The sequence below is a fragment of the Rhodamnia argentea genome, chromosome 3 (assembly GCF_020921035.1).
Source record: "Rhodamnia argentea isolate NSW1041297 chromosome 3, ASM2092103v1, whole genome shotgun sequence".
Classification (NCBI taxonomy): Eukaryota; Viridiplantae; Streptophyta; class Magnoliopsida; order Myrtales; family Myrtaceae; genus Rhodamnia; species Rhodamnia argentea.
In genome coordinates this window covers 28,941,783-28,964,748 of record NC_063152.1, presented here as the reverse complement: position 1 = coordinate 28,964,748, position 22,966 = coordinate 28,941,783, and the positions used below count along the sequence as shown (strand labels likewise).

The following is a 22,966-nucleotide window of genomic DNA, read 5'->3' as shown; positions in this document are numbered from 1 at the left end:
TTGTACTTGAGTATATTGGAATCCTATCTTGTTGTTGAATGCGGTTCTTATGTTTTTCCATCCTGTTTTGTTGAAAGTACATGAGGTGCGATTTCCCTTCTTCACCTCTTCTACCATCAAACTCACAAAGTAGTTGGTGGAAGTCTCGTTCCATTTTGCATTAAATGTGTCTTTTTGGGATGCCATGTCATCTTGACTATTCCATCATCATATTAACAATGCAATCACAATGTGAATCAATTACAAACAACGAAACAATTCTAGCAAAAAATAGTATGGGCATGGTCTAGTAAAACTCAAAAACAAATTGTTTTCTTTTAAAGATTAATGCAGATATTCAAACAACATTATTGCATAGCATACCAATCAAATCCATCATTACAACATAAAAATTTTGCATCTTCACAAGATAACAATAACCATATCTCTATAGAAAGACAAATACGATTTGGATTAAGCAAAATACACAGTGGAAGCCTATTTCTACATCCCCCGAACATTCACAACAACCCCAAGTAACCAAACTGAAATAGATAATCAAAAGCATGCCACAACTTCCAAGTATAACTCACGGAATGGTCCGAGTTACGATGGTTGCTACTGCTCAAGAACAGGTGCATTGCTTAAATCTCTCCAACTGAAAATCCGTATGATCACTGGGTCACAAGTAGTCGCATGCTTTAATCGACAAGAGAAATAGCCCGACTCCACAACAAGATAATACTTGCAAGCGTAGAAATCTGTTTTACTTATTGCCATTTCTAACCAACAAAAACACAAAACAATTGTAAGCCTAGAGTTCGGTATCCAAGTGTCAAGACAGTTTGGACCATCACATTGCTCCTTAAGTCTTAATTTGCCACAAATTCCACCGTTAGATTCACCCAACGAAGCATGAAACCGTAGAAAAGCTCGGCAAGAGAAACAACCGAGGAGCAACACATTCAAAATGCTCACAACACTCACCGAGTAGAGGCCGAGACCGAACAAAGGCTTCTTCGGGACTCCGATTGAGCAGAGAGAGACGACGGTTAGGGCTCGCAGTGAGCTTCAAACCATAGACGATGGGATGATCCTTGGGCCGTTCGATTGGGGAGAGGAAGTGAGGACGATACAAACCTGAAACCGAAAATGGGAAGGCCTCAACTTCGCTTACTCCAATTTCGAGGCCGACCCCTATGACGGTGGGGTTCGACTCGCGTTAGCTCGCCTAGGCGAGCCCCGCCCAGATCCGGGTGCGGCTCGGCTATGCGCGACGAGCACGAGCCAAACGCCGCCTAGATCCGGGCGTTTTGGCTCGCGAGCCCCGCCCGGATCTAGGTGGAGCTCGGATATGCGCGACGAACGCGAGCCAAACGCGGCCTAGATCCGGGCGTTTTGGCTCGCGATCTTCAAGTGCGGCCGAGCCTCGCCTAGATTTGAGCGGGCTCGCACGAGCTCTCCCTTGTGTGGGGTGCCAATCGGTTGCCCGGAAGAGGAAGAAGAAGAGGACGAACGGGGAAAACTCACCGGAGGTCCAAGCGGCGTTGGTTGGTCAAAGCATGCGTCCGTGAGGGAGAAGTCGCTCATGTCTTCAAAAGAAGAGTTTGAAGGGAGGAAGTGCTCATGCCCCAAAGTCCAATAGGCAAGTGTGAGGGCTTCCAAAAGTGTTCCAAACTTGTTCTAAAAAGTGTTCCGAAGAACAAAAAACAAGTTTTTTTTTGTTCCTTAATTTTGCTTCAAAAGTGTTCTCTGGAACACTTTTAGAAATTTTTTTTATCATATGCGTTTACGTTTCGAAAGTGTTCCGGGAACACTTTCGGAACAAAAACACTTTCTAGGAAGTGTTACCGTACGGGCCCTTAGCATACAGACCCTTATAATGGGGTAAGTCGCTAGAGACTAGGGGCGGTTCTTGGGGCTTTGCGCTCATACTGCGAATCAACTTTACAATGGACTTACTTTACATAAGCTATACAAACAATTAAACCCATCGGCCCGTCTATTAATATCGCGCCCGACCATACTATTAGGCCAAAAATAATCCACCGCCCTAAATATTAAATCCATCAAATTATAATGCTATGATTCCAAGCCCGATAAATACTATTCCGCTTAGTAATCCAAACCAGCGGAAATTCAGGCGCACAGACTTCGTTTCCTAGTTTCATATTGAGTATAAGCGGTGATCACCGTAAACTCCAATCATTAACAGCAATTCCGCATTAGAACCAAACGAGTTCCTTGTATGCCGTCCATTACCCTTTTGCTTAGAGAGGTTTTACATTCGAGACTATTTAGCCCGCATGCCACCACCTTTCATTGGAGTTACGTATCGTTATTTTATCCATCGTTGCCAATCCGCAATGTAGAACGGGAGTACACATAACTAATTTTTAGAACCACCCGGGAACCGGACCGGAACTGATGGGCTGGTTCCCGGGCGTGTCTTAAAACTAGTGGGTGGTTCCAGATTCCCAATATGTGGAAATTGATCCTTCGTGGGCGGTTATCGATTTTCGGGTGGGAACCGATCCACTTTGGAACCGATCACGCTAGTGCATGCCTTGCTTATAGTGTTATACTAAGTCAAAACTAGGTTTTGTCTCGCATTTAATTTTTCTATTTAGCCTTCGTCTATATAATTTTTTTCTATTTGTGGCTCTTGTTCTTTTCTTATCTTCCATTTTCTTTCTTTTCACCATGGCTTGGCGCAAGTCATATGCTCATGAGAGCTTCGTGGCCCTTGCCTAGTGGCTGGCTCGCCTCCTCATGAGCCCCGTAGTGAATAGAAAAGAAAAAGAAAAAAAAAGAAAAGAAAACATATATAATTTATAAAAGATCAAAAAAATCTCGAATTAAAAGGTCAAAAGTGTCTACGTCGGCGCCGTTCATTGCACTTAAGACGACGTACATCCATGTTAGTATTGATGGCCAAAATTGACTAGAAGTATTACATCGACAAATGTCAAAAGATTTAGAATTAAATTGGACTAATTAAAAAATTAAAAACTAAATTGATATTGGTACAATACATTTAAGGCTTTCTTTTTAATTATCCCGAGCAAGGGGATTCTTATTGTAAACGTAAACTCATATTCATATCTTCAGACTATAAAACAATGACTTACATGGGAGAACTTTATTGTTGACCGGACGTAAATCATAACTTTGGTAGCCGTTTTTTTATATATAGCAAAAAAGAAATGATGGTTATTTTGACCATGGGAGAAGAGAGCATTACTTTTGTGGATTAACGGCCATATTAACGCACCAATAACGGCTTTGACTCGCCGCACGTGGGATTAAGGTTTTGTTTGTCCGTACTTGTAAGATGCCAAAAGCAACTTTTTCATTATTTCGACAAAAATTCAACACATCATTCGAATTTTAAGAAACTATGAAAATTCCATACTTAAATTCGCAGCAACATTTATGTACCTAAAAGTTTCCAGCGATAAAAGGAAACAAGAGATCAAAATCTGTGCTCAATTGAAAATTAAAAATGAAGTACAAAAAGGAAAAAAAAAATGCTCCAAACAAGATTTTGGTGATCTCGAAATCTTGCTTGGTATGCCGCGTACTTGGAAAACTAATTTCGACAAAAAAATGTCCGATACTTTTTAAAATTTTGGATATTATTTATGCAAGCTGAATTAATTACGTGTTTTCGTCTTTCCTCTTAATACAGGAGGAAGTCGACCTAGGATGGTCATACTTTTATCGAATCCTGTGAAATCACCATCAAAGAAATTACACACATCACGAGTAAACAATGCACTTAAAAGCAACTCACTCTATTTAATTAATTATTTAATCACGATATACTCAAAACACTTATCGGTCAAATTCAAATATTAAATCAGGGATATTCTAATACCGAATATAATTTTTTTTAACAATTTGGAGGGAAAAAAATACTAATTATTTCGGGAAGCTTCCCCCCTTTTTTTTTTTTTTTTTTCTGGGTAGCTTTTTAGACAAGTTTCTTCCGAGACTATCTCTTGAATCCTAAGATAATTTTCAAATTCACGAACCAATAGAAATTTAACTGCAGTGATTTGCAAGAGGCTCAGTGTTGTGAGAAGGAGAATTATCGCGAAACGCCGCAGGCGAACGACAAAAGCAAATCCGACCAGAAGTCTCCGCCTCGTCGTCGCGAAGCTGGAGCGACCTCCATCTCGATATTTAATCGAATCGAATCCGATCGGAGCCTATACAATTCAACCCGTTCACAGTTCATAGGCTGTCGCCTCTCGATTACTCCTTTGAGTCCAGCTGAATCACCGCTACCCATCGCCAGCATGGGCTACGAAGACGATCCGTATGTTCCCAAACCCTAGTTTTTTTTTTTTTTTTCATGTTCTTTCGATTTTTTCTGGCGATTTTAGTGACTAACTAGGCATTTGATGGGGGTTTTCTCGTTGCAGGTACCGGGACGAGGAAGGAGAGCCATTGATGGACTTCGACAACATGCCGTCGGATCGGGAACAATCGCCTGAGCCGCAACAACGACCCGATCACTTCCTCGACGATGACCTCGATGACGACATTGAAGGAGACAATTGGAAAACCGGCCGTGACCGGTCGCAGACTCCGGTGTACGAACCGGATCTGTCCGAGTCGAAATCGAGGCCTAGGAAGAGGTTGGTTAAGAAAGGTGCTGGAGCTGGTAAGGTCAGCGACGTGGGCCTGGATGATCTCGCAGATGATGACGAGGGTTTTCGTGGTGGAGGAGCTGGGGATTTTGGGAGGGAAAGCTCGGAGGAAGAGAGGAGATTGAAGAGGAAGATTGCGAAGGAAGGTGGCAGTGGGAAGAAGGAGAAGAGGCATAAGGGGGAGAAGAAGCACGGGACGAAGTCGGGGATTTCGAAGAAGGGGATGGGTTATTCCGGAAGTGGTTCTAGGGATCATGATGGGGATGTTAAGGAGATGTGGGACACCATCGCGGGTGGCGATTCTGAGGTATTTCATTAATTCCTCTGTCTCGGGTTGTGGATGCCTGTCTCTGTGCTGTTGATTGATATAGGTGGTTCGGTACTGGTTTTGTATGTTAAGCATCAACCCCTGGCTGTTCAGTGCTTTTAGGCAGCTTTGCTTGCAATCTGATTTTCAGGGGAAAAAAGTTTGGATATTGCTTCATCTGAAGTGATTGGATTTCATGTTTGGCAGTTAAAATTTAAGTTTTTTTTTTCTCATCATATTTATTCTAAAGCACGTGTTCATCAACTGAAGCTGATATTACCTAATGTATGATATTCAGCCTACTGGTTCCGTGAGGCCGTGTCCAGGAATTCCAGAGACTTGTTTGTTTCTTGTTTGCTGTTTTGGCTTTTGGTTATCAGTGTCTACTGTTTCCATGAGTCCATAGACAAATTTGGGAATTCCACGGACTTGGTTGTTTCTAATCTGGTATTTTGGCTTTTAGTTATCAATGTCCTCGGAAATTGTTTGTTTGCTAATGCTCTAGAAACTTCAGGGAAACATGCTCAAGTTTCTTCGTTGTCTGGTTTTTCCAGCATTCTTGGTAGATTTAATTGTTGGAACCTTGTTACATGTCTCTTTCATTCGACAGGATGATCGAGATGGTGTTAGGACTCTGGATGATGATAATTTCATAGATGATAGTGGTGTCGATCCTGGGGTAAGGTATTACAGTGATAATGAGCCACGTTCTCCTGGTGATGCTCCTCAGGTCAGTATTCAGTACATAATTTGATAACTGCCAATCAATTCTTTCAGAGCAGGGTAATTTCAGTGTTAATCTCAACTGGATCCATACCTATTGTTTCTTTCCTGTTTCATTTGCAAATTGATACCTATTGTTGGTTGAGCTTCATCATTACCAATAAGGAAAAAAAAAATGTTGAGCCATCCTTGCTGTTTGATATTGCCTTGGATTTGCTAGGCAGAGGAGGGTGACGTGGATGATGAAATCAAGGAACTTTTCAAAATGGGTAAGAAAAAGAAGAAGAACGAGAAGAGTCCCGCAGAAATTGCTCTGCTGGTTGAGAATATCATGGCTGAGCTTGAGGTCACAGCTGAGGAAGATGCAGAACTTAACCGGCTGGGAAAACCTGCTATCAATAAGCTCAGGAAGTTGCCTCTTCTGACTGACGTTCTATCTAAGTAAGCAATTGTCACCCTACTCTGACCTGCTTGCTTGCGTTCCATCTATTTAGGCTCCTTTTTTATCTGTCCGTGATGATATTTGGCACTGATGCAGGAAGCAGCTTCAGCAAGAGTTCTTAGATCATGGAGTCTTAACACTTTTAAAGAACTGGCTTGAACCTCTTCCTGATGGAAGCTTACCCAATATAAACATCCGCGCTGCAATTTTGAGGATATTGACTGATGTATATTCACTTTTTTCTCTTCATTGTGGTCCGGAACAAGTGTATAGCTGTTGCTTCAGGTGAAACCTTTTTCCGAACTTGAAAATCTGCTGGTTGTCTGCAGTTCCCTATTGACTTAGAGCAGTATGATAGGAGGGAGCAATTGAAGAAAAGTGGCCTTGGAAAGGTTAGTGTTTGCCTTGTGAAGGCAACAGTTAGTCCTGGAATCCCTATTATTGGTAGTTACCTGCACTGTATGGACTGAGTCACCCCCTTGTGCAGGTTATAATGTTTTTGTCAAAATCTGATGAAGAAACAACATCCAACAGAAAGCTTGCTAAAGATTTGGTTGATAAATGGGTAAACCACCAATCCACTCACTCCTAACACCTTATGATATGCAACTTTGAAATTCTCGACATTGTTATGTGTCCTTATTAATAATTGAAAGTGATCTAATACATTGTTGAAACTTGAAAAGCCTTCTCGTGCTTCAGTGGTGCTGGCAGTTGATAAATCATTGAGCCTGTAGCATTGCTTACCGTAGAAAGATTTGTCTCTAATATGTTGGAGCTGAGAGTTAGACAATTTGACTTTTCGATCTCTGTGGTACATGGGTCTTTTCGTGCATCTAAAAGACATTTGCTTATGGCTTTGGTTTTTCCTTCTGTTTCATTGCTACCTTGCGTAGTTTGTAACTATGAACTTAAGAATCTTTGTGATGTGGAACCCAGTATAGTTCTGTTTTTATCGCAGTTGTTATTTTGGTTGATTCAGTCTTGAAATTTTCTCTTATTGATATTCTTCTAAAGTTACTGTAACTGCCACATTACTGTCTTCATGGTCTATGGCTTCTTGTGATTCTTCTGGATTACTCAACGATTTTCAACGTCACTTGCTTGTTATCGATCTTAGTATCTCCTAGTTCATTTTGAAGACATCTTATGCTCATCTGCTTGACGGTTAGTAAATAGAGAGGGATTGCAGCTAGTTTGTTGGATTTCTTAAAGCAAAAGCATAGGATGACGATTGTGTGCATAAAGATTCATCATGCATCAATGGTTTCCAATGATTCTTATAAGCTGCTTGTATATTTGATGGGGTTGCAGAGTCGACCAATATTCAACAAGAGCACGAGATTTGAGGACATGAGAAACGTGGAAGATGATAGGATTCCCTATCGAAGGCCATCGGTGAAGAAGTATTTTCTTCTTCTTGTTACTTCTGTATCATCGCTTTTCTATCATGTCCATTTTCTGTCAATAAGGAGCTTTAGGTTTTTTTTTTTTTTTTTTTTAAGTTTCCTTGGATAACTGTCTTGTCTGGATGGTGGATTGTTGGATAGGCCTGCCAGTAAAGATACGGGGATGGAGTCCAGAGATGGTGATCTTGATGTTGATGTGTTCTCACGGTGAGTTTCGATCTCTGATTAGCCTGATTAGAGATTCTTGTGCTGGCCATGTCGGCGGTTTTAATGCTTGACTCATTGCAGAGAGCGCAAATCTGGTCAGTCATCCTCTAGGCTGCATGCGTCTAGGCCTGAAGCTACACCTTTGGATTTCGTGGTGCGCCCTCAATCTAAGATTGATCCAGATGAAATTAGAGCCCGTGCTAAGCAAGCCATGCAAGATCAGCGCCGACTAAAGGTGAGTTGTCTAATATTCTTGTGATGGGCAGTGAAGGATTTTTGTTATGAATACTCCTTGGATCTGGTGCTGGGAAAAATGAGCAAAAGGACAAATATGTGTTAGGAAAGCATGAAGAGGAAAATGAAGGGGGCTCGTTGGAGGGACGATGTGTTTGCATGTCCTTTCTAGTGTGGCCACTGCATGCTTAATAATCCTTTACTTAACAATGGTCGTTTCATTTCTCTTCTGCTGCGTATAACCGCTTTGGAGAAAGTAGTAAAACAATATTTAATGAAGTGGAAATTGATTGGCGTACGGTTTGCCTTAGGACGGAGTGGAGAAAAGCTATTAGCATTGTGGAGGGGCAGAATTCCTATGTTCTAGACTGTCCTTTTTAGTCATTTTTCCCTATATATATTTATATATTTATTTTTATTGTTATATAATTATTTCTTTTTTCTCAATTAGTCTTGCTTTTAATTTATTTATTTTTGGGTTCATCGACCGCCGACCCCAACTAGTTTGGGATAAAGGTGATGCTGATGTTGTGTATAACCGTTTGGAACCTGTTGTTTGGTCTGAATTCCTGATTTATGAATTTACACACAAGATCTGGGTTTAGAGAAGTTCTATTGCTTAGCACCTGCTTTGGTCAGCAACTACCTGGTTGCCTTTTCTGGCACAAGAGCATGTTCACTCGTATTTTTGTGCGTGGCAGATGAACAAGAAGCTGCAGCAGTTAAAAGCCCCGAAAAAGAAGCGGCTTCAGGCTACGAAGCTTAGTGTGGAAGGCCGTGGTATGACGAAATATCTGTGATACGTGACCACACGACCACTCTCTGAACGATCCAGAGGAAATTTCCGCTATTCGTCGGGATGGATGGGCCAAGAAGGGCATATATTCAGATGCGCACCACTGGATGTCAGACTCTCATAGTTGGGATTGGGGTCTTTCCCATGCTTGTGTAGCTATCATCAAGCTGAAAGATCCATTCCAAATTGTGTTCGAAAGTATTGTTTAAGTGACCATCCCACAGATTCCTTTGTTGGGAATGGTGCTTCGCATTCTTATGAGCGTTTGAGGACCTCAAATTTCTCTAGTAATTTAAGATGAATTCTTTCAACCTTTGTTGTTGCGGTTTCTGTCTTGGATGAACTTATTATATATGTTTAAACTTTAAAGCAGAGGAAAAGCAGGGAAGACGCTCAAAATTCCCTTTTTTTTTTTTTTTGTAACTAAGTTGTTTATGGAGTAAAATGGCAACATCGTATTAAGAACTGTCGATTCGTGCATGGGTTGTAATATCATTTCCGATGTGATTTCGTCATGTCATTTGCTAAAAATGTTTAATTTGAAATTCTTAGCAGCTTTTAGCGTTGCTCCAGAATTCAATTGAACCTAGAGAATTTCAGGCCAGGAGTTTTGGTTTCTTTTGACTCGAGGGTTGAAGCAAACGTTATGATGGGATGATTCTTAGGGTGTGTTTGGTTCAGCTCATATGTGGCTGCTTAGGGTAAAAAGATATTATATCATAGGAGTGAGCAAATCGGATTGACTGGATCGGGAACCACCCGAACTTGAAGCGGACCGGTGGTTCGGTTTCAAGTTCTAGATGGTGGCGGTTCGGTTCTCGTTTGTTAAAATTGAAATCGATGGCCGGGCAGTCCCGGTCCGATTTCAGATTTCAAGTTTTGGAGGGTGATAGTTCGGTTCCCGATTCTTAAAATTAGAACTGATGGCCGGGCGGTCTAGTTCCCGATTCCAGGGATATAGGACCAGACCGGATCAGATCACCCGGCCCGGACCGGTCAGTTTTAGTTTATTTTTTTTAATTTTTTAAACGTAATCTTAAATCTAATATTTCCTTCTTTCTTTCCCAAACTATTTTCCCGTGGCCTCTCTCTCTCACGTCTCACGTACTCACACCTCGCCCTTCTTGCTTTCCCAAATCGTCGCCTCCCTGCTCGAAGGTTACCCGTGCTTTCCTGTGGCAGGTGTGAAATTGAAGGTCAAGCGAACATTTGTTGTTGCCATCTCTCACTATCGGTTACTTCTTTGTTCTCATGATTCGAGATGCTCTAATACTTCTTTATCTGCTCTTTTCACAGTAACATTGCCTTGACATTTACAGCAAATCCTTATTGCTCCTGTTACGTGTGAAGAGATTAAGGAGGTTTTGTGGTTCCATGAATTGGGATAAGCACTAGGATCAGATGGTTCTTTGGTCTTCTCTTATACTTTTGCTTGGATTGTTATTAGTAAAAATTTCTTTGGTGCAATGTCTTGTTTCTTTTCCTCTTCGAAGCTATTGAAGAAAATAGATTCAACAGCTATTTCTCTTGCTGAATCAGCAGCCGCTTCTACAATTGTTGATTTTAGGCCTGTATCTCGATGTGATGTTATTTATAAACGAGTTACTAAGATCCTAGCTTGCAAATTGAGTAAGTTTTACCTCGTTTCATTAGCATGAATCATGAGAATGGTACATCTCCAAGGTGCTTGATGGAGGCTGATAAAAGCTTGTCTTATTGAATTTGGATTCCCTTCTATAGATTCTGGATGCAATAGGTGTGCCAGTTTCTTTCTTGACTTGGATCAATTACGTAGTTGCATTTTCTTATTCTTTGAATCTATCCTGTGATAGGTTATTGATCCCATTGGATTGTCCAGGAATCGGACCGGACCCGATCGACGAGTCCGGTCCACTGTTCCGAAAATTGGGAATGGGTACCACCGGTCCGGTTCCCGGTTCTTGAGGAGGACCGGACCGGATCGGGAACCACTCACGAGTGATGCTCGCCCCTATGCATGTCCTTAAGATCGTCAAGAAGGTGGACTAGTCAAGGTGTGTTAAGGCTTATCCCTTATACTACCGGACAATTTAAACCATAAAAGAAATAAGGAAATATTTAGTTACAACAACCACGAATTTTATTTATGTAATGGTGATATAGGTTCTTTGTGTTTATTTCATAGAATCGAATTTCAAGGATTGACAAATTTTCAGTACAAAAAAAGTACAAACAAAACATTATTTACTTGACATTGAGCATTAAGTATTAGAAACTTATAGCCATAAATCGAATTTTGATCATTATTAGTAGGTTTTAACAATATGGTTTACAAGATTATGATTGCGATTAATGAATCAAGTAACTTGGTCCTTATTTACCTCATCAATTTTTTTTCTTTTTACCAATGGATCTTTCAAGTTGATATTAGCTATGATTTTGAAACAAGTTTAATCTCATTAAATGCGGATATTTTTTTTATTTTTAGCAATTAATTGGTTATCAGGCCCTAAGTCTTTTCAAAACATCCATCATAATCGTGTTAACGTCTACTATATTACGTGGCTAGAGGCATGGGTTGCCATAGGTCAGGTGCTAGATGGGAAAACGCAGCTGTTTTCTTTTTGGCTTTTCTCAACGTGGTTCCTAACTTAATTTAATCCTTAAACTATATAAAAATATTTAATGCCATTGTTCCGTTAATTCAAGTTAACATAATCTATTGATGTGGCTTTTAATTTGTTAAGTTTGAATATCGATAAGCAAAAAAGTAAAATTCAGGTGGATAGTCCACGTCATCAAATCATATGGACATGTAAGTACTCTAATTCTTTTTATTTCTTTTCTAAAGCCGATGAACATATTAACACGTCATTTTTAAAAACTCTACTTAGCATATGATAATGCACATCATCAGATATCATCTAATTTACATATTAGATCAAACGGCATGACTATATTGAATATTTATTAATAGTTCAGGGATTGAATTGAATAAATGAAAAGTTTAAGAACAATATTGCATATTGGTTCGAAGATGAGGATAATTATGTAAATTTCCCTTCTTTCTTCGCATGGATATCAGTGGCCCGACGGGCTCTAAACGGTGAGATAACCCATGCTACGGGCCTCAGTCCTCACAAACCGGGCCTGATTCGGGTCGCACTGAGCTCAGCTGACGCAGAAACAAGTGCCTCCTCCTCTGGACTGTCGCTCTTCCTTCGTCTTCGAGCGATTGAACTCGCGGCAATGGCGAGTCCAGAAGCAACTAAACTCGAGGTCTTCCTCGCGTGGCTTCAGGTTCTCACTCTTTCCAAGGGTCCTTCTTCTTTCAGCGGCTGATTCTAGTCAACTTTGCCTTTTCGAATTCGTGTCTTGTTCAAGAGGAAAATGTTCGGCTGAATTCTTCGCCTGAATGATTTTATCACGAGTTACAGTTTCGTTGCTACGTGCTGTGTCCGCCAGAATTTATTGAGTGAATGAATCGCGCGAGTGTAGTTCTTGCAAGTGTGGGCGTCGATAAATTTAGCCTGTGTGTACTGTTCAGGCGAACGGAGTTCAACTACGAGGTTGCAGGATCAAGTACTGCGATTCCACTAAAGGCTATGGCGTTTTCGCGTCCGGTGACGATAATGATGGTAGTTTTATGTATTTCTGTCATTTTATGCGAACATATACATTCGTCCATGCAGCTATATGTGTTTTGCTCATAGCGTGTCTCTTTGTCTGGCTAAGTTTGACTTCTGTTTCACTGACAACACTCTCTGGAAAGAAAAATTTGCATGTTGGCAATGTTATTTCTTTACCGTTTATGATCTTTAGTACCATAAAAGAGTAAATCAATTGGCTATGTCTTCATTGACTGATATGCTGGCCAATTAGAAATTATACAAAAGAGAGGAAAAAAAAAAAAAAGCACCACTGATTGCCCTTGTCAGTTGGCATCAATGGATTGGTACACTAAGTGGATATTACAAGCTTTCGGTTCAGAGGGTCTAAACCCTGAAAGCTTCCTCTGTTAGGTGATTATATAATTTGAACAAGGAGAAGACTGATTTAACAAAGGGACTCTTCTATATATGGGATAGTCTTCATCTTCACGAGCGTAGTAATCATCCCAATGAAGTTTGACTTCAAGAGCACAGAACTTCTCCAAATGAACTTTGAAGGAAAACAACATGATTAATCTAATGAAATATTGAGCCCAATGGCGTGATAGGATTCATATAACCAACCCTACTTCGTGGGTTAACGCTTGGTTTTTTGTCGTTGTTTTTGTTGATATGATCCATGCTGTTTGGATTGGTTTATGCTTGGGAGCAATTTCATTGCATGCTAGGAGGGAAGGCACAGCTACTTTTGGGGACATTATTTATTATATGCTGGCAGACAGGCCAGGTTCTTGGATGCGTGGCAAATTGATTGGATTTATAATCTGACGAACCATCCATGGTTCAAGACAAACTGTTCTATAATTGATATTGGACGATGATAGAGCCTTGCCTAATTAAGCATCATGAATAATTTGCCGAATAATGAGTGTTCATGTCAAAACTTGATTAAAATAGTTGAAAAACTGGATCACTATCAGAGATCTCACTTCTGAATATTCTGGGATAAATTTCAGGAGTTTTAATGGTTGTTCCGCTAGATTTAGCCATTACTCCTATGAGAGTTTTGCAAGATCCTCTTCTTGGACCTGAATGTAGAGCAATGTTTGAAGAAGGAGAAGTTGATGACAGATTTTTGATGATCTTATATTTGACAGTAGAGCGTCTTCGCAACAATTCTCCATGGAAGCCGTATGTTTTATATATGTTAATCGGCTATTTATTTTATTGCTCTTTCCCTTTCTTTTGGATTGGAGCTCGTTATTCATTTGACTGAAAGTTTGTGTTAGGTACCTGAATATGCTTCCAACCAAGTTCAACAGTCCTCTTTGGTTCACCGATGATGAGGTTTTGGAGTTGAAGGGGACTGCTTTATATCGTGCGACCCAGCTGCAGGTAAATTTGAGAGTCATTTCTTGCACTAAAATCTAACATTGACATGTCTGTAAAGAGTTTGGATTCTGCTGTCATCACCGCATCTGATTCGGCTGCAGCTTTTGTGTGAGATGTTACATTTTAGAACTTTTAAACTGTACTTTTATTAGGTTAATTACTTTGCAATTAAACGCATGAGTCATGATATTAAAGAAGTTTAATGTTCCAGAGGAAACAATTGCTGTCTTTATACGAGGATAAAGCGAAGTGTTTGGTGAAGAAATTCCTTGCTCTTGCTGAGGATTCAGAAAGGTGTGTGGTCAACATGGTATTCTATAATGTCTTGAACTAAGTGTAAAGTTTGCACCCATGTCATCTGTGCTGTAACCTGGTAGTTTTCACTGATAAAGTGATCTCTATCAAGTGTGGAGATGCTTGTTGTGCATATCTATTTTAATGTGGAAGATCATCACTTGTTTTTCGCTAGTACTATGTTGCAGCTATGATTTAGCTTCTGCCTGAATTTTTTTTTTCTCTGAGTTATCTAGCACCTATCATTTTAACTAATTTCATTGTCGATTTTGTGTATTGCAGTTAGTAAAGCTTTCAACCCTTATCTGTTAAAATAATAAGTTGACAGTAGACTATGATATACATCTATATGCTAGTGTCCGTGGGAAGTCAAATCATGTTATCCACAGACTAAAAGTATGTTGAAGGTAATACCTTATATAACAGAAGAATGGGCAATACCCCTCCAAAAAGAGTTGAGTTGAGGTCATCTTAGTTTGATCTGCTTAATGTCCCAGAGAAATGAATTCATTATAGAGTTATTGACATTTCTGTCGTTTTTTTTCCTCCAGTGATGTTTCTTTTGAAGATTTTTTGTGGTAAGCTTCTCTTTACTAATTGCTCCTTTTTTCACATTGCGAGCTCCAATACTTGGGCTTTTATGTGCATTATGCTTTACCTCACTGTCCTTTTATCTGGGTAATTGTTATTCCTAGGGCCAATTCTGTTTTCTGGACTCGTGCTCTGAATATTCCTTTTCCACATTCTTATGTATTTCCAAAAGAGGAAGATGATGAGGATGCAGATCACTGCGAAGACAACAGTAATGGTGCTTCAGGGCACGACGTGCCATGCAGAGTATCGAATGATATGGAGAAGCAAAGGAGTGAGCTCTTTTTATACTGAAAAGAAATGCTTTACTTGTCCGTGCTAGGTTTTTCAAATGCTAAACCGCCGTGTGGTCCCTTTGTTTGTTCTTTAGTTTAATTTACATGGCTGACTTATCTCAGGACAACATGCTGAAGCGTCCACTTCAACACAGGAAGAAAAGGTCTGGGTTGAGGGCCTTGTACCTGGCATTGACTTTTGCAACCATGGTATGCAACTTGTTCATCTTCTCATATCGTATGGTTCTCTAACTGTCCTCAGTTTTGATGGCTTTGGGTGTTTTCTTTCTGCTTTTTGAAGTGAGAGTAAGTTACGTCTCATATGTAGGTTTTATGAATGGTAGCCACAATCTGACCAAAAGAAGGATGTAAGCCGCAGAGGCAATTACTAGATTTTGAGCTTCTGTTCAAGGTTTCTCTTGTTTACTATATTGCATTGTCGGTGCTCACTGCATTCAAAGTATTCCTGATTTTGCATGTGCTTCACAATGTTCATGGGTCTTATACCGAGTCCATGAGCAAGGCCTTTGAAGGTTTCTTCTGAAGTTTCATAATGACAGTCCATGTATGGGCAAGCTAAAGTTCCTAAAGAAAGCATGGAGAACGTTGCAAAAATTGGCTCATGCTATCACACTCGCTGAATGATTTTTAGACTGCTGGAAAGTACTTTGTCAATGCATGAAGAGATATAGAAACATGATGTCCTAGTGCCTTCTGTTGATTTTGCAACTGCTCACTTCATGCACCTGGCCTACATTATGCTTCGTTAATTTTCACTTCTACTGAGACACTATCTTGATGATTTGAATCAAGTATTTTTGGCAAAAGTGTCATATGTCCTGCTGATTGTGGAACGACTTGCCAGATTTTAAGCCGGGAGCAACTTGGGAAGTGGACAACTCGGGATCAACGACCGGAGTTCCCTTCTCTATGTATCTTGTTTCAGGTAATATGGCTCTTCCCAGTTCAATTTAGTGTTTCTCATCTATGTTACTGCGTCTCTCTCTCTCTTCTTTGCCTGCGGGGTGGGAGGTAGTTGCAAGTTGTTGCAGTTCTGTTATACTCTAACCCCATTGTTTATCGTCTTTTTACTTTGTTGGTCGAGTCAAGTGCCCTCTCTTTAACCCAGTTTGATGTCCCTATTTCATTTCATAAACAGGAATGAGTTTTCATTTTTCACCAAAATTGGCCTTTTGACAATTTAACCTATAGATGATAAAATTTTACGTTACTTCTGACATTATCCATTCCCCTTTTGGAAAGCTCTTCAGGAGCCGTTTGAAAATGAAAAAGAGGTCCGCATCAGTTATGGCAACAAAGGCAATGAGGTAATTCGGAGGCTGAGCGTCTAAAACCTTTATTCTCTATAGGTTGTGTTTGAGGCGGTAATAGCTAGTGGACTAAGCTCCATCTTTCCCTTTAGATATTTGTGGATTGCTTGTGCATGTAGAAATGTCAATGCATGTGACTGTTTTGCACAAATATTCAATTTGTAACTGCAGCAGAAGGAACATTCTTTCCAGTCATTGTGCCGTGAGACCGTCTAGAACTGTTTGGTTCAGTCATTAGAATCTGTTTTCTTCCTGTCCTACTTATGCTGATACTCCCATTGGAGTGAGCTGTGTTATTTTACTACGTCCCAAAGATTCTACTTTTGAGTTATGTTGGTGATATTTCTGGATTTTCCATGTCATGAAGCTGTAATTGTCTGCTATTTTTCTCTTAGAGTGTGTATTTTATTTTATATCTTGTTAGAATCGGATATAGTGGTTTTTGATATGTAATGTATTCATATTAAATGCAGGAACTTTTATACCTTTACGGATTTGTGATTGATAACAATCCAGATGATTACCTCATGGTATGCTGTTTCTGTAAGTTTTAGGATAGCTTCTCAGGCAATTGCGCTTGATGTGGAAGTGAATTCTTGCAGGTCCATTATCCTGCAGAGGCAATTCAAAGCATTTCCTGTTGTGATACTAAGATGCAGCTTCTTGAGGCACAGGTCAGATATAGATGTATTATTTCTTATATAGATACTGTCTAACTAGTTTATGGAACACACTCCTCTGTCGTTTGTTTACAGACGTAACTTATGTTCAGCAGAAAGCTGATCTCAGGTGCCTTCTACCTAGAAGTCTACTGGATCACGGCTTGTTCCCAACGAGCTCTTCTGAAAAGGGAGGAAGCAGCAAATGTGAAGCAGATAGAGGAGTATGCAGTTATAGTTGGAGTGGCCAGCGTAGGATGCCTTCGTACATAAACAAGATGGTTTTTCCTGAGAACTTTTTGACTGCGTTGAGGACCATTGCGATGCAAGAAAATAATCTTTTTCAAGTTTCGGAGTTTCTGGAAGAGGTGCAGTTTCTTAATATGTCTTTGATAACGTCTAACTGCATTTTCTTTCCTCATTACTGTAGATACGGTTAACTTCACCTCTTATGTCCCTCCACACATTCTGTATCGTTTCTTTTTTGTTTCCGCCAAAACTTCGGCATCATTTCAAGGCTTCCATGAGTCTGAAGAAATTATAGTAGGGGCAATATGCTAGTCAGATTTGATAAGCTGAATAGATGCTTTTCTGTAATCATTGATTAAGATCATGCCTACATGATGAAAACTTGAATATATCAGTTGGCTTGCCAAACCTGTGCTGGGCTGAGCAGAAAAATGGGCACTTAATCTAGGTAGGTTGAGTTTGTTTATAGCTTCCATGTGCCAAATTCTGTTTAACAGAAGCTGTTGTAACATATAGATACATTGAGCTTCCTTACGACTCAAGCTGAGAGGAGACAAATCTTTGTACGAGTAAATGTGTTCTAGGATATGAAAGTAGCATAGGAACTTTTCTATGTTCTTATATGGCAACCTTCACCCAGAAAGTAGATCAGAGAGTGAGCCATATGCCTGCGTTATATAATGATAGGAGAAATTAGTGACGTTACTGTCTTGGAAAGATTACATCTTGGAACTTCTTAGTTTATTAGCAGAAAACATTCATAGAGGTCTTAGTTAGCAATCAACATCCTCTTAGAACTAAAAGATAACATATGGCATCTTAATGAAGCAAGGGCCTGATCTTCCTGTGGGAAGCATAAAAGATGACAGTGGAGGATTAGACTTAGTGAAATAAGTGTCCCTTTTGCGACTTAGTTATTCTTCAACCTATAATGTTAACTTCAGGATGGCGGCCTTACTAGGTGCTGCTAAAATCAAATTGTGGAATTTTATAATTTTCCCAATTGAAGACTGATTATGTTCTTGTCAAACTGTTAACTTGTTTTCAAAACAATTTGTTTTGCTTGTCTCATTTCTTGACCACTAATAGGCCTTACTGTCCTGTTAAGCTTGTTGGATCTGAAGAGAAGAGGCAACCAACGGATACAGAAGTCGGGGCAGCTGTCTGGGAGGTTTGTGGTGATTCTGGAGCATTGCAATTACTTGTTGATCTTCTTCAAACAAAGTAAGCAGTAAACCTGCCATAAAAGTATTTTATGAAGTATGAAGTTGACAGTACCATATTGTCATTAAGTAGGTCATTGTTTACGAAATTTATATGTATGACCAATTGAAGCAAATACCAGCATGATTACGGGAAAGAGGAATGATATGAAAGAGATGAATATATACAGTGACAAAAATGACAATCAACACATATGTCATGCTAGGTCATATCTTCAAAGTGGTCCTTGGTTGTGATTACGTGGAAAAGTTGTTACCGCAGCAAGTTGCAAAGAATGAAGACATGATGCTCCCAGTTTGATAAGATCATCAACACGTTTGCTTCTTATTTTGCTAGGATTACATTAGCATTAAAATAACTTGATTTTACCAGGTTGTTCTTGTATCTTTGCTTGGTCCTTGGTGTCGTCCTTGCTAGAGCTAATAGGCCTCTAAAGAATCTAAATCAATCTGTGGGTTTTGTGGGTTTTCAATATCGCAATTTTTGAGCTACCGGTCTAACTTATTAAACTCAGTAAGAAAATTTTAATGGAAGCATGGATAAGAGAACAAGAGAACTGGTAGCCTACACTACATCCTTTAAGCTTCCTACTGCATGTAAAACTTCAGAGATAGGCAGATAGCATGTTCTTTAAAAGCTTCCTCAACAGAAACTTTGCTCTTTCTGGCTGTATATTCTGAGACTTCTCATTTTTTCTCCATTTGCCCCCTTTTCTTGCCTCTTGATCTTGACCTCTTTTAGGACACCTGCACAACTTAACGTTCTTCATTGGTTGAGATTTTTGGTTTGATTTCTGCCTGGTGAGATAATTTTCTAGTCGCTAACAGTATCTTTGTTATGCTAGAATGTTGGACTTAGAAGAAGGTACTGGAACTGAGAGCTTTGATGCTGAACTGCTTAAAAAAATTCACATCTCAGAAAATCCGGAGCAGCACATGGTGCTTGAGAAGGGTCAAAGGTGATTATACTTTTTGGGCTTATAGATGATTCTTTTTCCTTAATTTCTGCTATAACTTACATAAATTTTGATTTTTCTTGCTAGTATGGGCATATTGTATGCAGTGGATGAGAAACAAAACCTGCTAATTTGTTTCCGAATGTTGAATATATTTATTTGTTGAATGGCAGCATCGGAGTTGGTGATTTTAAAACTATACATGGGTAGGTAAAAGCGTAGACAGCCTATCTAAGTGTAACGAAACATCCTCGTAGAAAAACATATCCCATTGGAGACCATGGGCTCATTTCTGTAGGCGTCGAGGAATTTGTTAGCTGACAGTTCATCGATTATAAACTTACTTTAAACTTTTTTCACTATCACCCTTAAAACTGGGGAAATGTGTCGTCCTCTATCTCTCTTTCGGGCTTGAAAAGCATCTCATTGTTTAGTTTCCATAGAAGCTGGATGTATTTTCTTATCATTTTCTCTTGCTGTTGTGACAGGGTGTCGAATGGCTTGACGCCACAGAATGCGGCCACTAGAAATAAATGGTCTGCGATCGTGTATCGGCAAGGGCAAAAAGAACTAACGCGGTTATTCTTGAGGGAAGCAGAATATGCATTGCAACTAGCCCTGACTGAAGGTAATTGAACGTTATAGAACCAATATTTGAGTGTTTTTTAGTCATATATTTGAGTTGAAAACTAAATAAACAGGTACAACTTACGTTCAGTTTCCTGATAGCTACAATCGGGCATAATTTCTTTAAATTCTCTGCTAAATTACATATTTTTGCATATCGTAGACCCCTGATGTACGACTGATTATCTCTCGAATAATTCTCTCTGACTGGACTTTAAAGCTCTGCGAACCAGCATTTTATAGGGATTTCTAATCTTAACGAGGAAGTGCTCTTTGGAGTTATCTTACAAAAATAAGTTCCCATCCAGGAACTTGGGTGAGCCATCCGTATTCAGATTATAGTCTCCCCATTTTCAAACATCAAAACGACCAGCCAAAAAGTCCTACTCTTTCTTCTGCCCCATTACTCAAAAAACATCTTCGTCATTCGTCTAAGCCTTCGGCTACATTTCGTAGCGTCCAACCGAGTGCATAAGCAGCTGCAGCGGCTGTGGCACCGTTTAAGACGGTAACAAAGGCGGACAGGGCGTAGTTTTGACCAGCAATGACCAGCAATGTTGGCCTTCGCTATTCCCAGTAGAACGAGCGCGAGACCAGAAAGCATGCAAGCCCCTATGAACTTGACGGTGTTGCTGTTGGTGAATGGTATGAGGATTATGAATGAGAGAAGAGGGGCGCTTCCAAACACGACGAAGGAGACGAAGGTCACAAGCCCATTCTTCCTTGGCTTCTCCTCTTTATCGGGCGGAAGCATCCCCTTTTGAGCCATCATCTTCTCGTCCACCATTATGTCCTTGTATTGCGAGAATATATTCACGACCTGGTCAAATGCAAGTCTCGTCAATGAAGAACCGACAACAATTGCACTAGAATCCTGTCAATAAGGAACTTCAAATGTACCGTCTTTGCTCAGAATTCGGAAATGGATTTCTCTAATTAAAGCTTAGCATCTTGCATGAACCCAACCTTAGAACTCATATAAATGCTGAATTTACACACCAAAAGTGGAAAAAGGTATACCGTCGCGGCATCCTCAGCAGACATGCCAAGCCTTTGATACTTGCAGAGGAGGTCCACCTGCTCAGGCCGGCTTCTGTTTGCAACATCCCACTCGGCCACGGCTCTCTCCTTGGCGGCGACATCCTGCTCGGTGCTGGTGGATAGGTAGTCGCCACATCCCATCGATATCCCATCCGCGACCAGGTTGGCAAAACCCAACACCAGCACATCTCCTGAAAAGGAGAATTGATTCACTTCCTTCACCCTGGTGCATTCCAAAGAATCATTCTCACAAAATATCAAGCATTTAGTTTTCCTTACTGCAAGCAAGACCCGGCCCAATTCGATCCAGGATTTCGATGCAATTCTCCCTAGAAAGGGATGTTCATTATATCGCAGTGTCCAAATGCCTTGGACCAATGCAGAACGAGATAATTCCAAGGTTAGCAGCAACCCTGAGATGGGTAAGAACTCTCTTGAGCGCAGCCTTGCTTGTTTCTCAGTTGTCCTTAGCGACAAGAGCAAAACCACTTTCACCCTTGCCGTCGGATGTACTAGAGAGACAAATCTAAATAACACGGGCTGATCCTCGGGATGTTCAAACGAGCATTCCCTGTTTGTTTCTTCCTTTCGGTGTACTCTTATAAGATCGAGCATTGAACTACTATACTATCCTCATTTCATAAGGTAAAAAAACCAAAATAAGCTCCAAATTTTTAACTTTTGATTGTAATCGGTAATTATTATAAAAAAGGTCGACATCAGTTAAATGTGTCATAACATTGATGGCGATGTGGCCATTCTTTGCTGATGATTCCTCTATATTGGCAAAGCATAGTACGCTTAAATATCTCAACTCCCACGTTTGAGGGGGTGAGTTCTATTAAGTGATTCACAACTAAGATGACCTTCAAGTGGTTACTCCTACGTTGTGTGATTATGCTTAAATACTTTTCTCGAGGCTTGCTCAACTTTGGTCCACGCCAAATGGATTGGCCCCATATTTATGGTATCCGATTCAATCGTATCGTTACTAGGTGGCCCGAACTCTCCGAAAGAAGGGCATAATTTAAGGATGCATTCGTTTCGAAAAATGAATAATTTCGAAAATATTTTATAAGCGAACTAAAAATATATCATAAATTGCTATTGATTATGAAAAACTTTTTTATCGATTAATTATTTCAAGCGATATGAGAAATCTATTTTTATAAAATATTTTCCTACTCATTCGCCAAGTTCCATCGACTAATTATTTCCGGCAAGCAATATTTCTTTAAAAATATTTTTTAAATTATTTATTTTTTACGAAACAAAAAAGCATTACCATTTTTGTTTTTTCTCCCAGTAAGAAACTCTTAAATCTCAACGTCCTTTTTGTCATGGACTTCACCCTCTTCGGATAATAATACAACCCGAACGGCCAAGACAAAACGACGTCCCACACAACCTAAGGATTTACTTAAGACGTATTACAAAGCTTTCGTGCTAGGGATAAGAATACTGATTCACACAGTCTCGTCCTCGTCACTATAAAAAAAAAAAATATATATATATATATATATATATATATATATATATATATATATATTTTTAAGAATGCATTAGTTACCGGAGGAAAGGCGGCCGGCGGAGATGGCGGAGATGAGAGAGAAGCAAGTGACGATGGCGTCGAGACCGGCGTACACAATGCTCTTCACGATCTTCCCCTTCCATGGCTCCTTCGGCCTCTCTCTCCTTCTCATCCCATCATCACCGCATCCTTCCACGTCTTCTTCCTCTATGCCGTCTTCTTCTTCTCTCATCAACCAAGCGCTGCTTGTCCCGCTCTTCTGCGCCATTTTTCTATCCATCGACTTGAATCTTTTAAGCCTCAAAACGAGCCAAGAGTGTTGTTTTCCTTCTCCCTATCGAGTTTGACCGTCCGATGTTGGCTTCTCGTGCTGTTTTCACCGCCTGGAAAAGGTGAAAGATAGGCCGAAGACGTTGAAAAAAGGAGAAGAGTCACGGTGTCGCGGTGCATGC

The 22,966-nt window shown here is 40.1% G+C and overlaps 3 protein-coding genes across 4 annotated transcripts; 2 read left to right on the top strand and 1 right to left on the bottom strand.

The window, feature by feature from the left end:
* Positions 1-4,078: 4,078 nt before the first annotated feature.
* Positions 4,079-9,066, top strand: LOC115743143 (protein IWS1 homolog 1). The gene is made up of 11 exons (XM_030677795.2): positions 4,079-4,303; positions 4,410-4,944; positions 5,555-5,674; positions 5,888-6,108; positions 6,206-6,335; positions 6,439-6,501; positions 6,597-6,674; positions 7,424-7,515; positions 7,660-7,725; positions 7,807-7,960; positions 8,661-9,066. Exons 1-11 carry the CDS (start codon positions 4,284-4,286, stop codon positions 8,757-8,759), a joined length of 1,578 nt encoding a protein of 525 aa, XP_030533655.1. The 5' UTR covers positions 4,079-4,283; the 3' UTR covers positions 8,760-9,066.
* A 2,809-nt stretch (positions 9,067-11,875) lies between these two features.
* On the top strand, positions 11,876-20,161 carry LOC115743131 (actin-histidine N-methyltransferase). 2 transcript variants are annotated; one of them, XM_030677775.2, is made up of 16 exons: positions 11,876-12,034; positions 12,282-12,372; positions 13,362-13,536; positions 13,635-13,740; positions 13,949-14,031; positions 14,583-14,609; positions 14,727-14,896; positions 15,021-15,107; positions 15,763-15,843; positions 16,161-16,225; positions 16,702-16,758; positions 16,831-16,902; positions 17,004-17,255; positions 18,245-18,360; positions 19,205-19,318; positions 19,804-20,161. In XM_030677775.2, the coding sequence occupies exons 1-16, from the start codon at positions 11,984-11,986 to the stop codon at positions 19,949-19,951; spliced, it is 1,695 nt and encodes a 564-aa protein (XP_030533635.1). In that variant the 5' UTR covers positions 11,876-11,983; the 3' UTR covers positions 19,952-20,161. The 2 variants fall into 2 exon arrangements, with proteins under 2 accessions (XP_030533635.1, XP_048132126.1); XM_048276169.1 differs by lacking the exons at positions 19,205-19,318; positions 19,804-20,161 and having other exon boundaries at positions 18,226-18,353.
* Positions 20,162-20,277: 116 nt separating this feature from the next.
* Positions 20,278-22,950, bottom strand: LOC115743035. Its single transcript, XM_048276170.1, has 3 exons — positions 22,554-22,950; positions 20,963-21,174; positions 20,278-20,816 (listed from the first exon to the last, which is right to left on the bottom strand). The coding sequence occupies exons 1-3, from the start codon at positions 22,792-22,794 to the stop codon at positions 20,346-20,348; spliced, it is 924 nt and encodes a 307-aa protein (XP_048132127.1). The 5' UTR covers positions 22,795-22,950; the 3' UTR covers positions 20,278-20,345.
* Between the last annotated feature and the right edge of the window lie 16 nt (positions 22,951-22,966).

Coding starts and splice junctions, on each gene's coding strand:
- LOC115743143 (XM_030677795.2), top strand. CDS start 4,284: ATGGGCTACGAAGACGATCC. Junction 7,516..7,659: donor CGAAGGCCATCGGTGAAGAA/GTATTTTCTTCT, acceptor ATTGTTGGATAG/GCCTGCCAGTAAAGATACGG. Junction 7,726..7,806: donor GATGTTGATGTGTTCTCACG/GTGAGTTTCGAT, acceptor GACTCATTGCAG/AGAGCGCAAATCTGGTCAGT.
- LOC115743131 (XM_030677775.2), top strand. CDS start 11,984: ATGGCGAGTCCAGAAGCAACTAAACTCGAGGTCTTCCTCGCGTGGCTT. Junction 17,256..18,244: donor TTTCGGAGTTTCTGGAAGAG/GTGCAGTTTCTT, acceptor TGTCCTGTTAAG/CTTGTTGGATCTGAAGAGAA. Junction 18,361..19,204: donor GTTGATCTTCTTCAAACAAA/GTAAGCAGTAAA, acceptor TTGTTATGCTAG/AATGTTGGACTTAGAAGAAG.
- LOC115743035 (XM_048276170.1), bottom strand. CDS start 22,794: ATGGATAGAAAAATGGCGCAGAAGAGCGGGACAAGCAGCGCTTGGTTG. Junction 21,175..22,553: donor CGCCGGCCGCCTTTCCTCCG/GTAACTAATGCA, acceptor TCTCCTTTTCAG/GAGATGTGCTGGTGTTGGGT. Junction 20,817..20,962: donor CTGCTGAGGATGCCGCGACG/GTATACCTTTTT, acceptor CCTTATTGACAG/GATTCTAGTGCAATTGTTGT.